Source organism: Sclerotinia sclerotiorum, genomic scaffold (genome assembly GCF_000146945.2).
Source record: "Sclerotinia sclerotiorum 1980 UF-70 scaffold_4 genomic scaffold, whole genome shotgun sequence".
Lineage (NCBI taxonomy): Eukaryota > Fungi > Ascomycota > Leotiomycetes > Helotiales > Sclerotiniaceae > Sclerotinia > Sclerotinia sclerotiorum.
The window spans coordinates 416,961-439,557 of NW_001820832.1; the positions used below are offsets into that span (position 1 = coordinate 416,961).

At 41.9% G+C, this 22,597-nt stretch overlaps 7 protein-coding genes across 7 annotated transcripts; 1 reads left to right on the forward strand and 6 right to left on the reverse strand.

Moving 5' to 3' along the window:
- Positions 1-1,972: 1,972 nt before the first annotated feature.
- SS1G_03263 (predicted protein) lies at positions 1,973-2,632 on the forward strand (the record flags this gene model as incomplete). Its single annotated transcript, XM_001595124.1, has 3 exons — positions 1,973-2,124; positions 2,250-2,338; positions 2,451-2,632. The coding sequence occupies 3 exons, from the start codon at positions 1,973-1,975 to the stop codon at positions 2,630-2,632; spliced, it is 423 nt and encodes a 140-aa protein (XP_001595174.1).
- Positions 2,633-3,237: 605 nt separating this feature from the next.
- SS1G_03264 (predicted protein) lies at positions 3,238-4,367 on the reverse strand (the record flags this gene model as incomplete). The annotated part of the gene is made up of 4 exons (XM_001595125.1): positions 3,238-3,263; positions 3,399-3,547; positions 3,610-3,840; positions 4,285-4,367. The coding sequence occupies 4 exons, from the start codon at positions 4,365-4,367 to the stop codon at positions 3,238-3,240; spliced, it is 489 nt and encodes a 162-aa protein (XP_001595175.1).
- Positions 4,368-6,883: 2,516 nt separating this feature from the next.
- Positions 6,884-7,012, reverse strand: SS1G_03265 (predicted protein; the record flags this gene model as incomplete). Its single annotated transcript, XM_001595126.1, has 1 exon — positions 6,884-7,012. One exon carries the CDS (start codon positions 7,010-7,012, stop codon positions 6,884-6,886), a length of 129 nt encoding a protein of 42 aa, XP_001595176.1.
- Positions 7,013-8,050: 1,038 nt separating this feature from the next.
- SS1G_03266 (predicted protein) lies at positions 8,051-8,406 on the reverse strand (the record flags this gene model as incomplete). The annotated part of the gene is made up of 2 exons (XM_001595127.1): positions 8,051-8,227; positions 8,320-8,406. 2 exons carry the CDS (start codon positions 8,404-8,406, stop codon positions 8,051-8,053), a joined length of 264 nt encoding a protein of 87 aa, XP_001595177.1.
- A 1,005-nt stretch (positions 8,407-9,411) lies between these two features.
- SS1G_03267 (predicted protein) lies at positions 9,412-9,870 on the reverse strand (the record flags this gene model as incomplete). Its single annotated transcript, XM_001595128.1, has 2 exons — positions 9,412-9,579; positions 9,736-9,870. The coding sequence occupies 2 exons, from the start codon at positions 9,868-9,870 to the stop codon at positions 9,412-9,414; spliced, it is 303 nt and encodes a 100-aa protein (XP_001595178.1).
- A 2,975-nt stretch (positions 9,871-12,845) lies between these two features.
- Positions 12,846-16,023, reverse strand: SS1G_03268 (hypothetical protein; the record flags this gene model as incomplete). Its single annotated transcript, XM_001595129.1, has 2 exons — positions 12,846-14,865; positions 14,918-16,023. The coding sequence occupies 2 exons, from the start codon at positions 16,021-16,023 to the stop codon at positions 12,846-12,848; spliced, it is 3,126 nt and encodes a 1,041-aa protein (XP_001595179.1).
- A 5,678-nt stretch (positions 16,024-21,701) lies between these two features.
- SS1G_03269 (hypothetical protein) lies at positions 21,702-22,319 on the reverse strand (the record flags this gene model as incomplete). Its single annotated transcript, XM_001595130.1, has 2 exons — positions 21,702-22,093; positions 22,169-22,319. The coding sequence occupies 2 exons, from the start codon at positions 22,317-22,319 to the stop codon at positions 21,702-21,704; spliced, it is 543 nt and encodes a 180-aa protein (XP_001595180.1).
- Between the last annotated feature and the right edge of the window lie 278 nt (positions 22,320-22,597).

The following is a 22,597-nucleotide window of genomic DNA, read 5'->3' on the forward strand; positions in this document are numbered from 1 at the left end:
CCCTTCCTTTAAGTCGTTCGCCAGTGTTCTCCAAACCATATACGTGTAGTTCAGAATTCCCTATCATGAAATTGACATGAGATCTCGAGGTTCAGCCCCATCGCCTCACATTCCACATCTATTTCCTTCATCATGACCTCTTTTCCCTACCTAGGTAGGTACATATTGACATTCACATTCACATTCACCCCCCTCGACATCTATTCACTGGTTTACGAAGTGAGCATGAGTATAGGACAGCATGAAGCCGGCCCTTATAAATACTCTCGCGCTGTATTCTAAGCCAAATGCTATAGTCTCAGCTTTCTAGCTATCTGCTGATTCTACCGGTCATTCATGATCACTCGTCTACTCTCCTTTCTAACCACCTTACCTACGCACCTCATTTCCTGTCAATTTCGAAAAAAAACTAACTCGCTGGGAACCAAGCCCATTCCTTACCAGTGGCTGTAGAAGTTGACTGATCACAATCGGGGAGGATCAAAATGATCCACGACACCTCAATGGCGGTGCATGTTTCAAGAATTCGTAACAATTTCATTTCCTCCATTAAAGACCACGCATATAGCACCTTCAAAAACACGTTGAACAGACCGTTAATTTCTTAACGCTATTCTTTACGGAGTGTAGCGCTTAAAGATTTAGGCATATTGATGGTAGAACTATGCGCAATCGGAATGAGTCTTTACCGAATTCTTGCCTAGTGTCCAAATTACCCACATATGCGGACTCTGAAATCCTAAAACGTTTTCCAGCCTCCAGGTGACTTATTTTCCTACAAAAAAAGGAGCCTTGAAACTTTAAGATTGTTGCTTTTCTGCCTTCAATCCTCCTTTAATGCGGAATCTAAGCGGGTGTCTTTGTGAGCAAGTTGCAGCACAGATCACTATACAAACAATGATCGAAAGTTTAATTCAAATTTCGATTTCACCGCTTCATAGCATTGAGCTTTTAAATGCCTCGTTCTGCGCTGATAAATCCAGCAAGGTACTCCGTATACATGAAATACTGCAGTTCGGTATCGGACATTCCAAAAGTTACGTTGAGGGGCTAGTATATTAAACCTGCGTTAAGGTCAACAGCATGACTGCATTTTCTTACTCATTGTGATGAGGGATCCTCCTTGCTTTCAAATCCTACGTACTCATTGTTTACCGAATTACTCCTTTCCCCGGCGACGTCAAGGCTCATAGGCATCAGCTGAGTCTTAAATATACTTGGAAGCGCGCGCGGCTTAGTCGTCGCTTTCAGATGCACAAACTGATGATTCACAATAAAAGTCCAAGGCGAAAGTCAACGAGTTTTATCTAGCTTTCATAAGCAGTCTGACGACGACATTGGGGCTGGGGACAAAAAGATGCGAATAACCCGGCATTGGCATATGCATAACTTCCAGCTACGGCCTTGCGCAAACATAGAATAATTTCATTTGCGAGTGCAAACATTCGTTTCATGAAAATGGAAAATGGAAAGTTTGGAAATTGGCGAAGGGGGCCCTACAGGTTGCCGCGCTTTTCATCGCGACAAACGCGGGTCAAGCATATAAATCTGTGCACATCAACCATAAAGCGCACGGGACTTCTGCACATACCCTTCAGAGCGAAGTTAATGTCATGCTCTTATCCGTTAGACAAATGACCAAGCGAATCGGTCCAGCGTCACGGGAGGCTATTTTGTTTGTAAGCATCCCCTATTTTTGTTTCGCTTTCTCTTCAATATCTCTCAAAAGTAGAAGCCTGGCGTTTGCCTTATGGCAGGAAGATGACTTTTTTCTAAGAATCTCATGATGGTGGTATGAGTGGTACGAAAATGAATCTCCTGTTCTCTCGGATCTAAGCGGCCGGCGAAACCCGAAAGGGGCGAAGAGGCGAGTGATCCTACTCCTACTGTACTAGAATTGCGTTACGATTCCTTTACTTCGTTCACTTCTGCTTCCGCTCGTTTCCCGCTCGTGTGATTAAATGTTCCGCCTATGCCCGCTGGAAAATTCTCTACATTTATAAGGAGAATGTTCTGGCTGACGGGAACAAAATTTGAGATTATTGTGAAAAGTTCGTTTGTTGAAAAGAAATCCGATTGGCTTATGCATCCAATGCTGGCATCACAATGGTTCACAGCCGAGTGGTGGCTGTACACGCTTGAATCGTGGCAAAAGGCTGTGAGATTATAATTAGTAACGATCTTGCTGAGTTTTCTTGGATGCATCAAAAATTTCGAGTCCCATCTATACTCTGTAGACACATTGGCAGTTGTAATCAAATCGGCTTTGCACCATTCAAAATACCTGAAACATCAAGTTTTCCACTTGGTCGGCAATATTGTGGCGTTCCGCCACACTGTAAGTACGCCCCTGAATTGCACGGAGCTGATCATGACGGAGAGAAACTCAAATTTCCACAACCAATGTTAGCCTTCAAACTGGAATGTTACGGTTCATTGATTAAGAATAGTTACCACGCCATTTGAAGCTTGGAATACTCATCGCTCTTGCCTTGCTTCTCTTGTCATGGTGATGACTGGTACACCAAGCTCCAGTTGTCTAGATCTAGATTGCTTGATTGCCATCGGCGGAGATGCCAAGCTTACCGAATACGCAGTACCCTCTTTTACGAACGTTGGTCCCGTCAATTAATCATGTTCTCAGGATGCCTGTTGTCGAGCTCTGAAGCTTGGATGACCATGGGCCCCGAAAGGCTGATGATAAGCATGTCATTATCATCGTCATTCGGATACTTGTGGTCCAGTAGATTAAGTATGACTAAATTTTGCCATCCAATATCGCCGTGCTTAGGGTACTACCGGAGATCATATCTGTCCAGTACGACGTACCTCATCCAATTGATTCAACTTGCTAGACTCGGTGATGAATCAATAGCGCATCACCACTCCTTCAGGCTCATCTAGCGTGTTCGCCTTCGCGGAACCGGTCACTTTGATATGCTGACAGTGGTTGAGGCGCTCGTTCCGGCTAGCAGGAAATTGCAATGAAATTGGCATTGGTAGGCAACAGCATGCTTTGCGTGTAGACGCCGGACGGTGTATGAATCCAAGGACTACACGGAGGCTTGTCTCCTTAACATCAGACTGCCCTCGGTGTTATTCCTCGGTCAATCCATAATTCTTATCCCAAATTGTAAAGTAGAAATCGCGGTTAACGTGGTTGGGAAATTTGGCGGCACATGACTCATCCAAGCAGTGTGATGAGTACACATTCTCAGATACCCACTGTACGAAATCTCACACTGGGGCTTTGTGCGGATGCGCTGGTGAAGACAGCAGATATTGTGAGACGAAAATGATACGGAAATGAGGCTGGTCGGAAGATACGAAATGCATTGGTCCGTATGAGCCGCTGTGAGATTTTGGATGTAGGCTTTGCTGCTCCTTGTGATTCTAACAACTCGGGCTAGAGATTCTCTGGTCAATAACAGTTCTGGCCTTGATATCTTGAATCTGTCTGGTGTATTGGATTGTTCGAAATAGTGAATCCATTGGAAGGTCAAACATGCTTAGTGATGGGTCGAATTTCGCGTTTCGAGACTTAAGCCTATTGGATAAATTGCTGGTAGTGATAAAGAGCTTCAAATCACTAGAGTGCAATGTACTGACACCAAATGTACATCTTTCCAAATTGATAAAAAGCAAAGAGCCAACGGCATCACAACGTCAGCCGGGTCCCATAGCATTGACGGCATTTGTCTTGTTCGCGCAGATGATATGTCCACCTTGCTATAATTTGATGCCCAATCATTACTATAGGGAGCCTTTCGTTTCTTGGGTAGCATAATAGAAGTTGTCTCGCCTTTGTGAAACAGATTTGCGGATATATCATGCTTGTGACTTTAAATAATAATGCGATAAGTGACAGAAAAGGTAAGAAATTGCCCATGGCCCATATAGCTGGAAATAACTATGGAATTCAATCCATGTTGCCGAAGATATGGATTATAGAGAGTTAGATATCCTGTTGAAGACACATCTTTCTTACATAGAGTATCCCCTTAATTATACTTACCCCCACGATACTAACTTGCATATACACGGCATAGCAACTTCCCGCTGGCGCTACCGGTTCCCAGGCCGGTGGGCGCCCAGCATAACATCATTCTGATACTACCGCACCAATTTCTGGGTCAGTCTGGTGGCCAAATATGAAGTATGGCTAGGCTCTGCTAATTAGAAAGTTTGTACAAGAGAGGCCACCTTGTGTACAACGTGCACTATAGTACAGAACCACTGCATTGTCCCTGGTGAGACACACAGCTCGGGAGAAACTAGACAAACATGTTGTCGCTAGAAAAGACCTTAAGCAGTCCCATCCGTTTTGCCTTGCGCGATAACCATCGGAAAAAGACGTGAATTGCCATTACTGGTGCCGTGCATTAGTCTTATATCCGGCAAATGTTGTATGATATGGGGTTGAAGAGGACAATATGTAGAACGTTGGACCAGCCAGATGTCGTACGGCTTCAAATTATTGACGCAATAGTCATCGATTGTGACCCCAAGCAGCGGAATATATGGATCGTGTGATATTGGCGAGAATGAACCCAGCGGGGCTTTTATTGCACTTCCGTAGTCATCTGTAGTATTGTGATAATTCTGTCCCAACCCCATCCAAATTAGTCATGATTATATAAGATATTTTTATAATTTAATGAAATATCACCTGAATATCATACGATTTTTGAATAAGCAGACTGTAACTTGAACTAGAATTTTGAATTCAAACAGAACTGTTATTTTTCAATTCAGATAATACATAAAAACACATGATTCGATTTTCTTGGAACATTAAATAATCACGTGATGCTCCAGTTTCACAATGCGAATTTGAAAGTTTCGTGGCTTGTCGAGCATCTTTTCTAGCCACAATAACCTCGCCACTCATCACCACTACAGACACGGTCTAACATTAACCCGACCAATATCTCTTTGATAAGATCAGGCTGAGGAAATATGGTGCATCATGTGATAGATCCACGAACATTTTATGGTAATAAAGTAGATTTTTTGTACTGGCATCTCCATTTCTGTGCAAGGGCCAATCCTTTAGATTTATATTGCATTGCTGTTAAACATTTCTACTTCTACGAATCGTTGTGCTACCTGACCTCCTGACTCTTGATGCGTGACTCGTGCTCATAGCCGTGCCAACGGGACTAGATGCCAAGGCAAGCATAAACATTCTTCAATCGTCTACACGCTGGTCTCATCTCTGTACCACATCAAAGTCGATGATTGATGTTAGGTTGCATGTGTTTTATGTATTCTTTGTCTCATTCATTCATCACTGCCTACCGACGCTACCGAGCCCTATCCAACGACTTGATATTGGGGAAGAAGAGGAGATGTACTCACTTCGAAAGTCAAAGTCAAGCTGCTTCCTATTCTTGCATCTAAGTGTCTACTTGTCTTTGCTCCCAGAATACAACTATGGCGCCATGTCTAATAAATCCCAGTATTTGGTGCTCTTTCAATGTCCTTCGTGGACTATGATGGCGGGTTTCATAAGTTATGTTTCCGGGCTGAAAGGGTAGGATGTATTTTTGGCATGAATTGCGACATGATAGTATATTACATGTCAAGGCTACGAAAAATTTCCTACGACAAGCTTGTTATCTCCCTCTGCGTCGTAACAGTCGAAGTTGTCTACCTCGTGTCCAAGCGGCTGTGAGGTTCTTGCTCTGTTCAATCTACGATCTAACCGTTAGAAATCCTCTCGTTGGATAGTAAACTAGTACTCGAAAAGCTTATGATTACAGGAAGTTTCCTGTTTGCTAAATTTCTAGTATCTAATGCTTGATCGCATACACAAGCAAGTTACAATAGCAGCTGGCTGAATTTGGGATTGAGTAGCCACAGTCAGTACCAGTCGGGTGCGGGGACTGGGTACCAACAACCTTTTACACGGTATGGAAAATCTCGGAAGCTCTGTGCAATTCTGTGCCTAAAGCTGCGGTATTGAAGGTTTCTCCAATATCAGGATATTGGACATTTTCTTCACACCCACAATCCCTTCTCTTTGAGGTGGCCCTATACTGACCACTTCCTCTCTCCAAGTGTGTTTTTTAAGGCGCATCAATCAAGAAATCTTCTACATTGACGTTCTTGGGTTTGTTGATTAGTCCAAAGTCTCATCGGAAGGCTGATTGCCTTCCTTTCTTTCAGTGTCAAATGATTGGCAAATTTGCCTCGCGACACCTCATATGGCCCACATTGGGCTGAAATCAATGAGAGCGGGCATAAGTCTGCCAACACAGTCTCAATACATGCTTTGCAAGCTTTCTTGCTCTAGCCATCATCGCTACTCGCAGTCTTCATAATGTCATCACCGCGCAGCCCTCTTACCGCTAGTCCGTGTTGCTATTCAGACCAATCATTCTCAATGCTGCGTCTGCATGTACAGCTTTAATCATGCAATTGATATCGCCTCAGAAGCTCATTTGGAGAGAATTTTTATGAATCTACACGTATAATAACTATGCTATGCTATTCTCCACCAGCGCGCTCACAGGCTATGCTGTTTTGTGATATGAGCCGCCTGTAATGGTACTTGCCTTCGGTGAGTTAAAGCCTCGAGCAGCATATCATTACCTCCTCAAGATTAACAAATCGCTAGGTAAAAATAACAAGGCATAACGTAGGTTTCTAAAACGAAGCATCTCAGAATTCTAATGTTATTCAAAGAATATCTTGATCAGCAACTGAAGCACGATTTGAGTAACCTACGATTTTTGATTGCCGAGAGGTGTCCTCAATGTCTTCCGCGTCACGAGCACATGACATGCACATGATCATTATGATTACAGTCTACGGCCAAAAGCACCTTAGACAGCCATGCATGTTTGGAGCCCTGGCAGCTTGAAATAGCTTGCCACATCTAAGGATGAATACTAATGCTAAACACGAAGCGTCTCCGATGTAACTCAACCGGCACAGAACCAATATAAGAAGCAGCTTGCGGTGAGGCAACCAATTCTAGATCCGCTTTCAATGTTTCTTTGGGCATTATGCCTAAAATCTGCATAGGCCGTCCGCTTAAATCAACGGAAGTAACGATGCCTATATTGGTTCACTTAAATCCTTGCCGGTTTTCGGAAACACGAGCCTTATCAAAGTGCTAATAGGCGATGAGCTGTTAAAAAAATTGTAGCAACCTACCAGGAAGCTATTACCACAATTTGACGACCATTCTCCATAAAAACCATACATTTTGATTGTATAAGCTGCGAAAATACATGGCTCGATGGCCGATTGAATGGTAGGTTAAGATTCGGTTCGGCTGAGGTGTGATTCGCAGCCCTAATTTGGTAAAGGGTCCAATTGGTTGCCAGTATTCGCCCCGAATCATTTTACCTCAACATAAACAAAAATGTTGTGCAATGATAGGAAAATCTGTGCGACCTTTCCACATACATATAATTGCATGTGCAAGCTGCCATGCCTCGAGACCAACAGTTTCATGTTAAAAAAGCGGGGGTAAAATCAGGCGAAGGAATTGTTATATTTATTGATACTATTGGCACAGCCAGGATTAAATATCCCAGACAAGTCACACAATATCACCCGTGATGTGCTGCAGGATATGTACAACAAAGTGTCTTCCCGATAGAAAAGGACGTCGGTGAATGTTTTGGAGGAATTTCAATCAGAAAAATGGCGAGGGAAAAAGTCAGGCAAATGGCTTTGGTCGGGACGGCCCCTGTTTCTTCTAGGAGGATGACTTCAATGACTCAAACATAATTCTGGAATAAGAAGCTGATAAGGGTCCCCAGACGCCTACAATTTGCCTTAACGTGCAACAGCCCCGACCCAAGAAAGCAAGTGATAGCAATACACCTAATTGGCACGCCAATTAATGATTTACGGATCAAGGCAAGGCTCCAATACCTAACAGCTAAGTTTCACCACGACATGAGACTCTTTCCTCTTGTCGTGTACCGATAGGCATGAGCATAGCCATTTGTTACTGGAGTATTCCAGAGGCCATTAAATCACTGAGACTACTGTGGATACGTGCAGCATAGAAATTGAAAGGCCAGTGTCTTCAATAACCTGTAACAAAGTGAAACAAAAGGCCTTCTTTGAGATTGACAAGTCTTAGTACACTTCGTGCAATGTAAACAGAATTTGGGTTGTGTGACTGGATAAAGTCTGATATGATTTTGGTTTGACGGACGCATATCTGCTCTGGGAGTGTTCCTAAATCGCATGCTGAAGCATGCTGAAGACAATATTTATACGAGCCTAACTTATGTGATGTTGACTGAGTTTTGTTCTTCTTGAATAAAACTTCTAATGGGCCTTGAGTAAAACCCTGAGACGTTCTCGCTGAAAGTGACGCCTGAGCCTGTATTGAGCTTCAATCTCTAGACCAGAGAGTTTCAAGCCGGCGAAACTCATAGTGCTAGCACTGTGAGACTTACAGCATCGTCTCCTAAGTCACGTTGAAATAATTAGGTCGACAGTATGTCATCGACCATGCGACGAGAAAGAACATCTTCACTAATTGAAGTTTACTTGTCCCTAAATCTAGCTTTAGACTTGCGTGCTTTGGAATAAATCGCGCACCTGCTAACAGCAATTTCGCCTATCTATCTCAGCAATAATGAGCTAAGATCTCAAATAGAAAAAACCTCATTACACCAACATAATAATCCCAGCCTTCAGCTATACTATGCAACCCATCCAATCTTCGTTCTTCAACCAAATATCATTGAGGTTGATAAAGGAGGCTGAGAAGTGCGGTGGGCTTCGATATCAATGCTCAAGCAAACAATGCTAGCTTGTCGCACCTGGCATCATATTTATATAGCCAATTAGAGATTTCAGTCCTGCCTGATCATTACTCAGATCTGAGGCAAGACTCCATGGCATTCAGATCTACAATGTCTTTCTTGATAGCTGAAGCATTATTGTATGATAATCTCACTGCGTTTGCTTCTCAGATCCTCTTATGGTATCCCTAAGTCGCATCAAAACTCCAACTGTATTAATGCTTGCAAAAGAAGAGATAACACTAGTATGAATGCCAAAAATAACTCTTTTATCCGAAAGTATCCTGGAAGAGAGACGTCTATCTATTATTACTCCAAGATCAGTACATGGAAAGATACAGACAAAGTTGATATAAAGCTTTTTCTCAAGGTATATGCTAAACCTATTTGAAAGGAGTGTCCGAGTACAAAGTTCTTCCGGAATGAAATACTTAAAGTTCTTAAATTTCAGTAGATTTCCTTTGATCAAGATTAGAGAACAGACTTCCTCCCAATCTGTCTAGGACCACCAAGTAATTAAGTACAATCTAAATTTTGACACATTCCACTTAATTAAAATTGAGGAGAAAAACTTCTCCCAAATCTAGTTTTCCATTCCAAAGGATATTGGCAGGGAGATATTTGTATATAACTACCCCAAGATCAAGTACAAGATCCCACTTCCATTTTGGTAGGTTTCTCTTGATTCAGGGATCAAATTTCTTCCCAGTGGGAATTCGCACTCTGGTTCCCAATGAGAAATATAGTAAGGCTTAAGCTTGTCTTCGGAAATTAATGGCTCATCCTTCAATTGATAGGGCTACTGTGTGAACGAAGTGAATGACTTCAATTCAATTACTACTGTAATAAAGAACTAAGCGAACGCGAAAGAGACTAGCTCTTTTAGTAAGTCTATATAAGACTTACTACTTTCAATATGTAGCTAGCTCTTTAGACAGAATACAATTAGACATACAGGACCTACGTAATCCGTGGGTGCTACGTCTTCCGTATCCTTCTCGTACCAACAGCTACCATTGATGTTGATCCCAGGATCTCCAACCTCTGGCCTCACTCGTTCAAATAAATGTACTAAGAAATCCTTGTACATCACCCAAACTTCGGTATTATTTATTGATAGTTGTATTCAAGTACCTATTATCAAGAACTTTCTTTAGATATTTATGCATATATTGATTATGCTGGTAGAATTCAAGGTCTACCAATAGGACCTAAAGGTCGGGAATGTGAAAACTGCTCTATGGGAAAAGCTCCAGAGTCCAAACGCAGTTTCCTATCCAAGGGAACCTTCTGGTTCTCTCCTTGGCGCGAAATTACTACAGACACCTGAGGGCACCTTTCTTTTTATATTGTTCAGATGATCTCTTATAGGTGGGTCCAGCTAGGTATTCTGTTTCGTTTCCTCAAAGGTTGATCTTTCGATATCTATATGTATGGCTAGAGATAATCATGTATCGCTCCAGAACCTTTTATGTCCGTATGAGATTAATATGGGATGTATCGATGCTCTCTGTGCTCTCATGAGACAGCGTCAGACATAACAAGAGATCTTCCTCTGGTTCTCGAGAATGATTGTGCGATGTATGTTTAGGAAGGAGTCTTGTGGTGACGATAATGAAAATGATAAGGTCGGTAAGGGATGTTCTAGAATATATCGTCTCGCTCTAGAATATTGGAAGCATTTCATTGTTCATCGCGTCGTTGGGACTTAGATAATGAGTCCCTATAGCTTTTTAGCATAAGAAAGTTCCAGACTAAATAGGATGAACGATTTCACATATTACCTTGGGCTGGATGACTGCTGTCCTTCAGTTAAAAAGATTAGTATCTTTGGCTTTGATCTTAAAGAGACACTGTGCTTGAAGAGGATATATCTCGCAGCATGAAGAACCTCAAGCAGAAAGTTCACCAAGCTTCATAGCATGAAAGACCTTTACTTCCGCTCCATGAAGAAAAAAGTATGAAGATGATTGAGGAAAGAGCATACGAAATATCATAAACAAGATACTCGCCCTTCTACTACAAGGCTGAAGCTGACACCCAAAGCAAACATCACGGACTTGCAGCTATGTGAGTTTTTATAGAGAGAATATTGTGGCGGTTTTCGTGTATCGTGAGCTCTGCAAGAAGGTTCGTGTTATGGATCATGGTGTGTAGGATCATGGTGTGTAGGATCATGGTGTGTAGGACCATGGTCTTGGATCATTTCAGGATGAACTGCAGTCTTGGGAGTTTTTCATGATGTTGCACTGATATTTTTTGTGTCACCTCTGTTTGAGTTCTGTAGGTAGGTAGGTTTGTGTATGTATGTTGAGATTAGATATCATGCTAGAGTTCACATAACATGTTTTCTATGAGATATTGGGAATGTCCGTTGGAGATTTTGGCAGGCATTGTATTTCTTGAAGACTAATATAATACAGAACTTACCTTTCAAATAGATTACACTCTTCGTAACTATTGGAAGTCTATATCTTCTCTGTTCAAGAATGTGAAGGGTGGCACAAGCCTTATGCTGTGATGAAAGTAGATGCAGAGGATAAAAATAATCTACGTCAGAAGGCCATGTGTTTAGATCTTGTACTTCCCGAACATTATGTCATTTGCAAAGTACATATTGATTCTTCTTTACAAGATATATAACCGTCCCATACATTATTCCTGAGTTTCAATTTCCAATCGAAAGATATTTATATGCTTTCAATTATGATTGACCGCCAGCCATCACCTTCACTATCGTTTGGACTATAAGTTAAGGGGAAATAATATACATGTCAGAGCCTTGGTATTTCCATCATACTATTATACTTGAACTTAATTAGAAAAGATATATTAAAAGAATTTGCGTTTTAATTGAAGTACTTGGAATATTATTGGCATAAAAATCAAAATTAGAACTCCAACTCCATAAACATCCCATCAAACTCACCGAATACAAACTTTTTCATTCTCTCAAACCTAAATCTAGATCTAACTGCATATATATCTCACATGTTAATACATAGATACCAATCTGTTGACCTCCTGGGATCTTGGCAGCATATGCATATATATTGCATGATGCATATAAGGAGCAAACAAAACTCAACTTTTAATTCATTCTTTCCTTTTTGGTATACTGTTTGTTTGCTTTCAATATTTTGATTTCAAAGCACTTTAATTCCGAAGGCTGAATACCTAACCTTATTCCTTCATTTTTGAATATATACTCGCAGCTTAACTGCTTAGCTAGAGAATCAATCAATTCAATCTGATGCTCTTTCTGGTCTCAAGAAACCCAATACAATCTATCTATTCTATTTTTCTCAGTAAACGAAGAAGCTCAAGTTGGTTTTATCTCAACAAGGAGATCACGTGTATCAACCAGACAATCGTATTATTGATTACAAAAATCTTTAAATAAAAATAATTATTTTCCAAATTTTGAATATATTTTAAAATTCTTGAAATCTAAACTCGTTTTATATAATTACCTAATTAGATAGATTAGTGAGTAAATTCACAGCAATCTTTTAATCTTATAATATACACAGTAACAAACCCTAAGAAAAAAGATTCACCTGGTCAAATAGTCACAGCAAACACAAACATAATCACAATCACAAGCACAAAAAATAATTTAAACAATAACTCTTTAACATTTCCTTCAAAGGTTAAAAAACAACTCTATAATTACAGTGTAACATTACACATACACTACAAATTTTCATACGATCTTTCTTTTCCTCAAAATCCTCACCCATTACAATACTCATTCATGATCGATCATAATTAGATCACTCTTCCCTCTTCCCTCTTTCCCTCCTACCCAAACCCAACCCAACCCTCATGTGTACCATGCCAGACAGGCGTAACGTCCATAAAGATGGAACAAAGCTGATTAATAATTTCCCTCCCTCCCTCCGGCGGGAAAAGAATCAGGTATGTATAAAAAAAGAAAATGTGGTATCGAATTGAACGCCTCCCGGACTTTGATGTTATGTATGCATACCTGGCCATAGGTATGAATATGTTTTTTTTTGTATAAAATAGAATGAGATAGATGGATGGGATCGGATCAATCGCTTAAAGAGCGAAGATGGCAAAGAGAGCTGCGGCAAAGAGTCCACCGAATCCACTGGTGGTCTTGATTGCGCTACCGTTGAATGTAATTGGCTGGGCGCTGGCGGCAGGTGGAACGTTGGTTGCTCCTGCGACACCAGATACGGTTTGGCTAGTGCTGGATGGGAATGAGGTCGAGTAACCAGCAGCTTGGGAAGCAGCAGTGGTACCCGGGATAAGGGCTACGCTAGGGGTTGCGGATCCAACAGCTGGGGCAGTAGAGAAAACAACTTGTGGGACTGTAATTGCGGTGGCGATGACGGTAGTGGTTGATGAGGATGGGATGACGGATCCAGAGAGTGAACCAGTGGACTCAGTGCATGGAACGATCAAAGTAGTGCTGAGAGTGACGGTCGTAACTGGGGTGGAAGCAACACCTTGAGCGGATGTAGTAGCAGCAGCACCGCTTGAAGGAGCTGGAACGTAGACAGTTGAAGCAGCGGTAACGATAGCTGGGTTGGTAGAGACGTGAGCAGCACAAATACCTTGGAGGTATTTCTGAGCGGCATCAATGTCGGATGCGGAAACACCATATGCGGAAACACATCCAAAGACGTTGGAAATGAATGAAGAGTCTGGGCAGTAGCAGTTTGAATCAGTGTTGGACTCGCAACCAACCAAGTACATCCAGGTGTTCAAGCATTGAGGTAAGACATCTGGACATGGAGCAGTTTCGGTTGGGGTGACTGCACTAGATGTGGTAGTAAGACCTTGAACTGAGCTGGCTGGAGCAGTGACAGTGATGACGGTTGAGGAAACGATAGTAGAGGAAGAGTAAACAGTTGAGAGACTTGAGGTGGTCTCAAAGCTGGTGACACCTCCGGTAGTGTGGGTCAAAGTGACTGGGCAGACAGTAGTAGATGTTTGGATAACAACTGTGGTGATGGCAGTAGTTTGAACGCTAGTGGCAGTTGGAATTGGGATGGAAGTGATACCCTGAGCTGATGAAGAAGCAGCGCCGCTGGCAGTAGCAGCTGGAATAGATGTGATACCTGGGGCGCTTGAGGCTGGAGCACTCGAAGCTGGGGCACTTGAGCCTGGAGCGCTGGAAGCGGGAACAATTGAACCTGGAGCGCTTGAGCCTGGGGCACTCGAAGCTGGGGCACTTGAGCCTGGAGCGCTGGAAGCGGGAACAATTGAACCTGGAGCGCTTGAGGCTGGAGCACTAGTTGGGACAATGATACTGGTAATAACACTTGAAGTAACAACCGTAGACGAAGAACGGACAGTAGAAGTCGTTGAAGTAGTCTCAAAGCTTGTTACACCTCCAGTAGTATGAGTCAAGGTAACTGGGCAAATAGTGGTTGATTCGTGAATAACGACGGTAGTGTAAGCAGTTGTAGCGAGGCTAGTTATGCTGGTAGTGGCATGGGATGAAATTGGGGCACTTCCGACGGATGTACCGATGATAGAAGAGACCTTCGAGGAAGATGGACTAGATCCGGAGGAGACTGGGCAAGCAGTTTGGCCAGAAAGAAGAGCACCTGAAGATACACATGGAGCAGAAGGAGCGGCGGAACCAGATGAATGTGGAGCAGTAACTGAAGTACCAATAATGGAGCTGGCAGATGATCCAGGAGCACTTGAAGCTGGAGCGGACGAACCTGGGGCGGATGAACCTGGAGCGCTTGAAGCTGAGGCAGATGAACCTGGAGCACTTGAAGCTGGGGCAGATGAATGTGGAGCAGTAACTGATGTACCGATGATGGAGCTGGCAGATGATCCCGGGGCGCTTGAGGCTGGAGCAGATGAACCTGGAGCGCTAGAAGCTGGAGCCGATGAGGCCGGAGCAGATGAACCTGGAGCGCTAGAAGCTGGAGCCGATGAGGCCGGAGCAGATGAACCTGGAGCGCTAGAAGCTGGAGCCGATGAGGCCGGAGCAGATGAACCTGGAGCACTTGGACCTGGAACAGATGAAGCTGGAGCAGATGAACCTGGAATTTCCGTGGCAGTGACTGGGCAAATGGTAGTAGAAACTGGGATACTATAAAACTCATTAGTAAAAACTCCAAATATGGCAAATATATTAAACTTACATGACAGTAGTCAAAGCAGTCGATCTAGCTGGACAGTCGGTAATAGAAGCAGCGCAGGAAATGATGGTAGAAACAGAGGTAGCGTAAATGGTAGAAGTGGTCAATTGAATAACAGAAGAGTTTCCTGAGGCAGAACCGGCTGGGGAAGAATGAACAGAGGTACCAATGATGCTGGTGGCAGCACTGGAGCTTGGCTTGATTGTAGTCTGGATGCTAGTCTCGACACTTGAGCTTGGCTTGACTCCGGTTCCGATAATGGAAGATTTGGTTGAACCAGTTCCGACAAGTGTGTATGAAGTACCTGTTGGGGAAGCAATGCTCTTAACTGGAGTGATTTTGGCGGAAGAGGCAACCAAAGTAGTCTTGGATGAAGATTCAAAAGAAGTGTGCTTGGAGGATTCGCTGGAAGTGGTCTTGACAGAAGTGGTCTTGACGTAGGTGGTAGATGGGTGTTGAGTAGTAGATGCCGAACTGCAGTCGAATCCTACCGAGCTAATACCAACACTGCAAGATGCTTTTCCTGTAGCGGCAGTGTGGGTTTGACTTGCAGAAGAGTAGACAACGGTGACGTTCTTAGCACCACCACATTGAGTGTTGGAGATGATGGAACCTCGACTTGAGCAAGGAGAGACCTGTTTGCAAGTAGATCCATCGCCCATACCATAGTGGAATTCCAAATCACAGTCGAACTCAGTAGTAACGTGAACTGTAGAGATGGAGAAGGCGGAAATACTGCCGGAGTATCCAGAGCTTGATGATCCACCGGATTTGGAGGAGCCACCACAGGAGAATTGAGGGCAGGATCCATGGTTTGAGGAAGCTGTACCAGAAATGCATTTTCCTCTTGAGGTTCTTGGGAACTTGGGGTTATCACGTTTGCCGAAAGAGTTTGAGCATGTGAATCCACTGAAGGAGAAATCATCATAGAAGCTGAAGCTTCCAGATGTAAGGTCGCCGAAATCCCATCCACTCTTTTGAGTTGAAGAGCACTCATTGTTGGTGTTTGAAGGGCAAGAAAAGCTAGACTTATCTGACCATCCGGTGGCAGCAGCAAGCTGGAAGCCGGTGGCCAAAGCCGCAAGGCCCGATAGAGTTTGAAACTTCATTATTATAAAGCAAGTTGATCAACGAGTGTTGGTATGAAATGAAAAAAATAGAAAAATAATGAATGAATCTTTTGAAAAGAGATGGTGAGTAAAGAAGTGAATGACTTTAACTCCCACAGGGCGATATAATTATAAGAAAGAGCAAATGAAGAGGTTGTAATGAATGGAGTAGAAACCTAACATAAGGATTCTCAGGATCTGTTATATCTTAAGAAACGGTTGGGCCATGACCACTCCCGCACAGCCTTGATCCCTTTCTTTGGATCTTTCCGTGTTGAGCCACTTGGAAACTAGATGTGAACCTTGTCGAACAAACGTCAAGGATTCTATAGACGAGGAGAATCTTTGAAGAAGCTAATACTGAGCAAGGCTATATCCTTTCAGACCCATGCATGCGCGCGCCTTTTTATCCTTTTTCTCTCGATGTGGAGTCTGTGATCCCACACCTCAAAGAAACGCAGTTGGCTGAGATGTGCCAAGAAGGTCTTTTGGAAAAAGGCAATGCTTGTTAAATCGAGGGGTGCAGGTGCCGAAAAGAACAGGTGAAACTTGACCATGCGAACTACTGCAGGTACACCGTCCCAGTCAGGGGTAATTTATCAAAGACGGATTTATTTGTTCCTTGTATTAGTCGTGCATCATGATGATGCCCAGAACCCGTAAGAATCAATGCTTATTGCTTACATTGCAATCAGATGTAAAACTTCGGACAAACAAACGTATCTTTTTAAGTATCTAACCCATGATTCATCTCACCTTGCTTTGGGTAGATCTAGAAGTTAGACATCTGGATTTTTGGATTGTTCAACATTCTGTGCCTCCAAGCGCTCATTTCTCCATAGCCATGTGAATACTTGCGGAGTTGTAACGCAAAAAAAGAGACGTGCCTGGTTGAATACAGGTTAACGCTCAGCCGAGCGGCAAAGGAAGGAATGATTGGGTACTGTACAATTTAGAAGTTATGCAGAGCATCTTCATGGCTTTTTCGGAGATTTTTATTCTTATGCATGGTATACGAAAGCGATTCTTGATTGATTTAATTGGAGATAGTACTCTCTCCGCAGGTAGAATCCAGACACGAGGTGGTAGATCAACTAGATGAACCCACAAATAGATGCTTACAATCACAGCGGTTGTTAATCTCAAATGACATGATGATTGGATAAATTGCGACTGTGATCGGAGTGATCGGAGTAAAATCAAGGATGAGAGCGCCATTTAGAACATTTTGGGGGTGTTCATGGGGTAAAAGTAGAAGAGGATCAGTGTTTCACGATTTTTGCACAGCCTCTCCGACAGAGATATAATATGGAGCCGTGATTATCATTTATCATCCAAACCTTTCAACCAATCCAAAACCCTCAAAGCTCAAAATATAAAAAGTAAGTAAGAATATTTTGAAACGACTAAATACTAAAATCCCCGTTTGGTGGATATGAGAGGACAATGTTTAGATAATCGATTGAGGATCCGAGAAAGGATTCCCATCATTTCATTCAAATACCATTACGCCTCATTAAGATTTGCTTATACGGAGTACTATGCAAAGGGGCTCGGGTCACATTGAGTGACATAACTATTCGTAATATTTTTTAGGATTCGTGCCTGTCTACTCCTTATGAACGATGGAACTTTGGGGGGACAAATGCAACATTGATCCTGCCCTTTCCCATTCGTTGTTTAACTTAATAGTTATTAATACACTATGTTATGAGGTTACAATACATAAATCTTCAGGGTAGGAGGATCGCTTATTCCAACGATATACATATCTCCGTGCCACGGACTCACTCTGAAATCATTCGAGGTTTTCTCTTTTGGGGAAAAAGAACCATTTAGGAATTAAGGACCCCAGGTAATATCACGGACTGACGTTGAAAAAGGATGTGGTAAATTGATGGATACTTTGAGGGCCGGGAGCCCTGTTCAAAGCATATCGACTTAATTGGTTACTGGAATCGCTACCCATGATCACCGGGGCCATATAACTATCTTTTCGAGCTTATTCTTAAAAATGATAGCTGAATTGAGTTAAAATTCCAAATGAATTTCTTCCCTCTAGGGAAGAGAAACCATAAAGTTCATTTATATCGGATGATTTTTATTTCCACGGTAGATCATTGACGGCTTTCATCACTGAAAGAGAAATTGATTTTTGGCACAGATGAGAAATCTGGGATTGAAAAAGGAAATGCATTTCCGATCAGGTAAACTAATGCAGGAATAATTCAGGAGCACATACCCGGATCATTCGATTTCTTCGGAGTAAGATTCTCATCAGGATTTTGTAGGAGTAATTTATGGACAACTTGGTGACGAGACTCCAACTCTAACTCAACATGAAGGCCGAAATGGTTCGCATCCCCGATAATAAATAAGGTCACATGTACCAATATATGATAATATCGAACCGAATATAAAGTTAATGAACCTAAAAATTGCTCAGAGTGAGCCCATGTCAATTTGTATGGCAGTTGTGACATTCAACACTCAATCAGTCCCGTCCCACAATGCCTTCATGTCCTATCAGACAAATACCACCATATGAAACGTTGGTGGGCGGGAATTCCTTGGTAAAAAAAGAATACCGATAGGCTGTAAGAGGAAACACTTTCGGATGAAACAAGCTTAGAACGCCACCAAAACGGAAAATTATTCGATACGAAGGTTGTTGTTTATGCATCATCGTCAAAAGAATCGTGTCACAATTCAATACATGATCTGGAATCATGGTTGTTTTTGGGCGGCATGGAAATTTACGGTCATTGTGTGCTGAAAGCAATGAATGATTCAATGATATGAAGGTCTAAGCAACATATCTTCTAATTCTCCATCGCTCTATTGGTTCATACCTTTTACCGAGATATCAACGATATTACATTCTCTGCGACCTGCCCAAAGACCAGTCCGTACATATTTCACTGAATCTGATAGACAGATTATTCGGATATCTAAAAGAGCAAAGGTAGAACTTAGAAGGTACGTGAGGGGTCTCAATAAGGTTAGCGGAGATCAGAGCAAAATAAGATTTGGGTGTCCACTGCCCAGGCCCCAGACTCACAGACATGTCCCCGTCCGCCGCCTCCATCTAAATTATGGGACGACATCAGACACGAGAAAAAAGAACATAGTCGGTGGAGACAACTCTATTCAATACATGACCGTGCGCCGAAGAGACCCTAATTTCGGTAGACTATTTTTGAACGTTCTTTGTTGATAATGAAATGGTCTTCGCTATGGGCTTGAGAATACCATCTATGGGGCAATACTTCAATTCGAAGATATGCCGTCTTTATGATTTTGGAAACATCACAGCCGTTCAAGTTATACGTCCAAAATATACACCGGTAACGTCAAGGTATCGTATGCATAACATAACACACACAACATAACAAGGAAAGCCCGGGAAGTCTGAAACCACGATCAAAAGTTTTCTGTTGGAACTTGGTAGGAGCATTGCAAGGAGGTAGTAAACTGCGGCAAAGAAATTCATGCTATAGGAAATGACGAAATGCTATAACTCAAACCATCGAAACTGGTTATCCACATCTTTTAATGGATCGACGAACTATTGCCGCTTCAATGAATCGTTTTGACGTTTTGGACTCGGTGGCGCTTGCTAACATTGACGATAATGCGAGTGGACGGGTCAAAACAGTCTTCAATGGCTTTGGAGCAACGGCTTTCAATATACGGGAGAAGACTCGTCTGGAATGATCTAGGCTAGTTGCGGGCTTGATGTTCCAAGCGAGTGAGATATACAAGATGGATTTGATGTTATGAATGAGGTCGATATTTCAAATGGATTCCATCCCAAAGGAACTATTCATTGAACTGAATCTCACACTCCGCGCGAAAGGGTTTCATATCGGGATCTTGAAAGGCGAAGAACATCAAAACAGTGAAAGAAAATGAAGAAAGTTGTGAATTCCCTGTTTCTGAAGGTGTGTCTCCTGATGGATGCATATGACGGGTTCGAACCTTTAGCACTTCCTTCTTGTCATTCAACAATAGGCGCAAAGGTCTGAAAAGTCATCGCCTTTCTACAGTCTTTACTTAAGTAGCTACGATATACGGGCGAGCCAAGGTTTGTAGGATGCCTTTCATCCAGAAACAGCCATCTCGACCTGTCTATATCATGCGAAAGACTGTTTCCTTATCATTATGTTCCTTTCATTAGGATATCACTTGCGAATAATAAACTCAAAGTATAGATAATCTATACTCACTCGACTTCTTCTATTACATACTAAAATAATGAATTCTCTATCCTCTTTCTTGCTTAATCCACACCTACTTCTCACTTTCTCAATAACCTTACCCTTTCTTTTCGTTCTCTCCGAGCCTTGATTTACTTTCAACTTTCTCTCATCCATTCTACTTTCATGTTCACTTCACTTCACTCACTTCGAATCACACATCTCATCTCATCTCATCCTATACAACGAAAGCTATTATTACTTAGTTGCAGAAATAGTTTATTCAACTTATTATCTTCTCTCACAGATACCTAACCTAGTACTTCGTAGGTCACCTCATTCATTTAAAATCATGATGTGAAAGAAGGTAAGTCCTAATTTACTACCTAGTATGTACAGAGTATTTACTTTTCCCAACACAAGTATGAGTAAATGGTCAAGTATGCTAAGTATCTAAGTCTCAACGAACCTCGTTGGTAAAAGTAGTGTGTAATGCGTCTTCATTTTCATTTTTTTTTTTGTTTTTTTTGGCTTAGAGATCTAAGCTGTAGGTGGATAGATAGGTATTAATTACTAATTACTACCTATGTAAGTAGTTTTTTATGTAATTGTCGTACTATTTGAATATATGAACTCCTATCCCCATGTATTACGTCATTGCAAGGGACTTTTCGGTAGATATCTTCTAGACTTCTCATTTAGCACTAGGTATCTCTTTTGCTGTAATTTTACTTTGATTTATGATAGATAGATAGATTTGTTTGATTTTATTTTATTTGATTTGGTTTTATACAGCAGCTGCTGTAATGAATGTGGTAGTTATGAGTCTCGGGGGAATTTAAATGTATGTTGATGTTGATGTTCCTCGGTGGATGAGTATAATATATTGTTAGATGATTACGCTTGCGCCTGAGTATTCATAAACTAATGGAGAGGTTTGGGGAAATATTCATTCTGATGGAGTTGTCCTTGGGTATTTATGTGGTTGTTATAATCTTGTGAAATGTTGTGATGGTGTTATGAATTGGGCATAGCTACTGCTTGAACGCTTTTGTGGATATGCTAGGTATCGTGTTCATGTCTTCAGGAGCTTATGGAGAAGATTTTTTAGGGGAGTAATAGGTTTAACGGGAATTACAAACACTTGAAAAACTCACCGGGGGTTTGTTGTTTGTTCATGTAAAGTTTTTATATTGGATAAGAGACCTTATGCCCGCTGACTTTAGTTTGGGTAATTTGAATTTGAGGAAAAGTTGAAAGGTTCATGATTTCACATCACTAGCATTAGATCTTGAGTTTGCCTCCCACTTCGAGCGGGTTGAACTCAGCAGGAGCAAATTTCTCGTGGTCATCTTTGCTCTACACTTTGAAATCCTTCCACTCTAGATAGAGTTCATTATATCACAAATACTCATAACTTTAAGTGAGTACCCTAGCAACAATATCTATCAACTTACAACACACTACCACATCAATATCTCACATCCACCTCGTCTCCGCACTCCCCTTAATAATCCCATCCAACTCACTCGTGGTCCACCCACCATAAAAATCCCCCGGTTGCGGAATAACTTTCTCTCCATCCACAAAACAATCCCATGGCCCAGCATAAAAACTCAAATAACCTTTCAACCCCTCATATTGAGGGGTAGGAGATTCATAAGACCATATTCTGTTGGATATTACATGTTCCCTCGATTCGGGTGCAGCAGCTTGATCCGAAAGGGAACAAGGTACAGGAAGAGGGGAAAATGGAGGTGGTAATGAAATCGAGTAATATGTGGCCCAGCCTTTGTATTCACAAAAGGTGGACTTGGTAGTTGGGGTCAAGTTGAAATTTGGGGATAGGGATGTGGCGGGAAGGTAGTATGCTGTGGTTATGTTAGGTTATATGTTGACAGAGGAGAAGGATCTTGAAGAAGTGTTGTATAGAAAGGGATATTAACTGGGTGAATGATATGTTTCTAAAACCCAATATGCGTTATTTGTTTCGGCGATGGTTTGGCCTCGATATTTTACTATCAGGTGGCGAGGTGTTTTCTCAAGGAGCGGTGGACGTGGAAAGTTTTGAACGTTAAGTCGTGGTTTTGGAGGCATTTTAGAAAGACTTTTCTGTGATATAAATCAAATGTATTCAATTACAACAAATGAGAGTCAGGAGATTGATATATCATAAATGGATTTCGTGAATGAGGGGCAAATCGGTTGTATGTGCTACTGTATAGGTATGCATGCATAATTAAGTTTGGATGACTAATCGATCTAAGCTTAAGCGTAGCGCCCCGCAATCACACATGTGCAAGATCCAAGTTCACAAGGCTGGATTGACTCCGAAACCTCCAAATCCTACTTATCTTCATCACAATACCTATAAT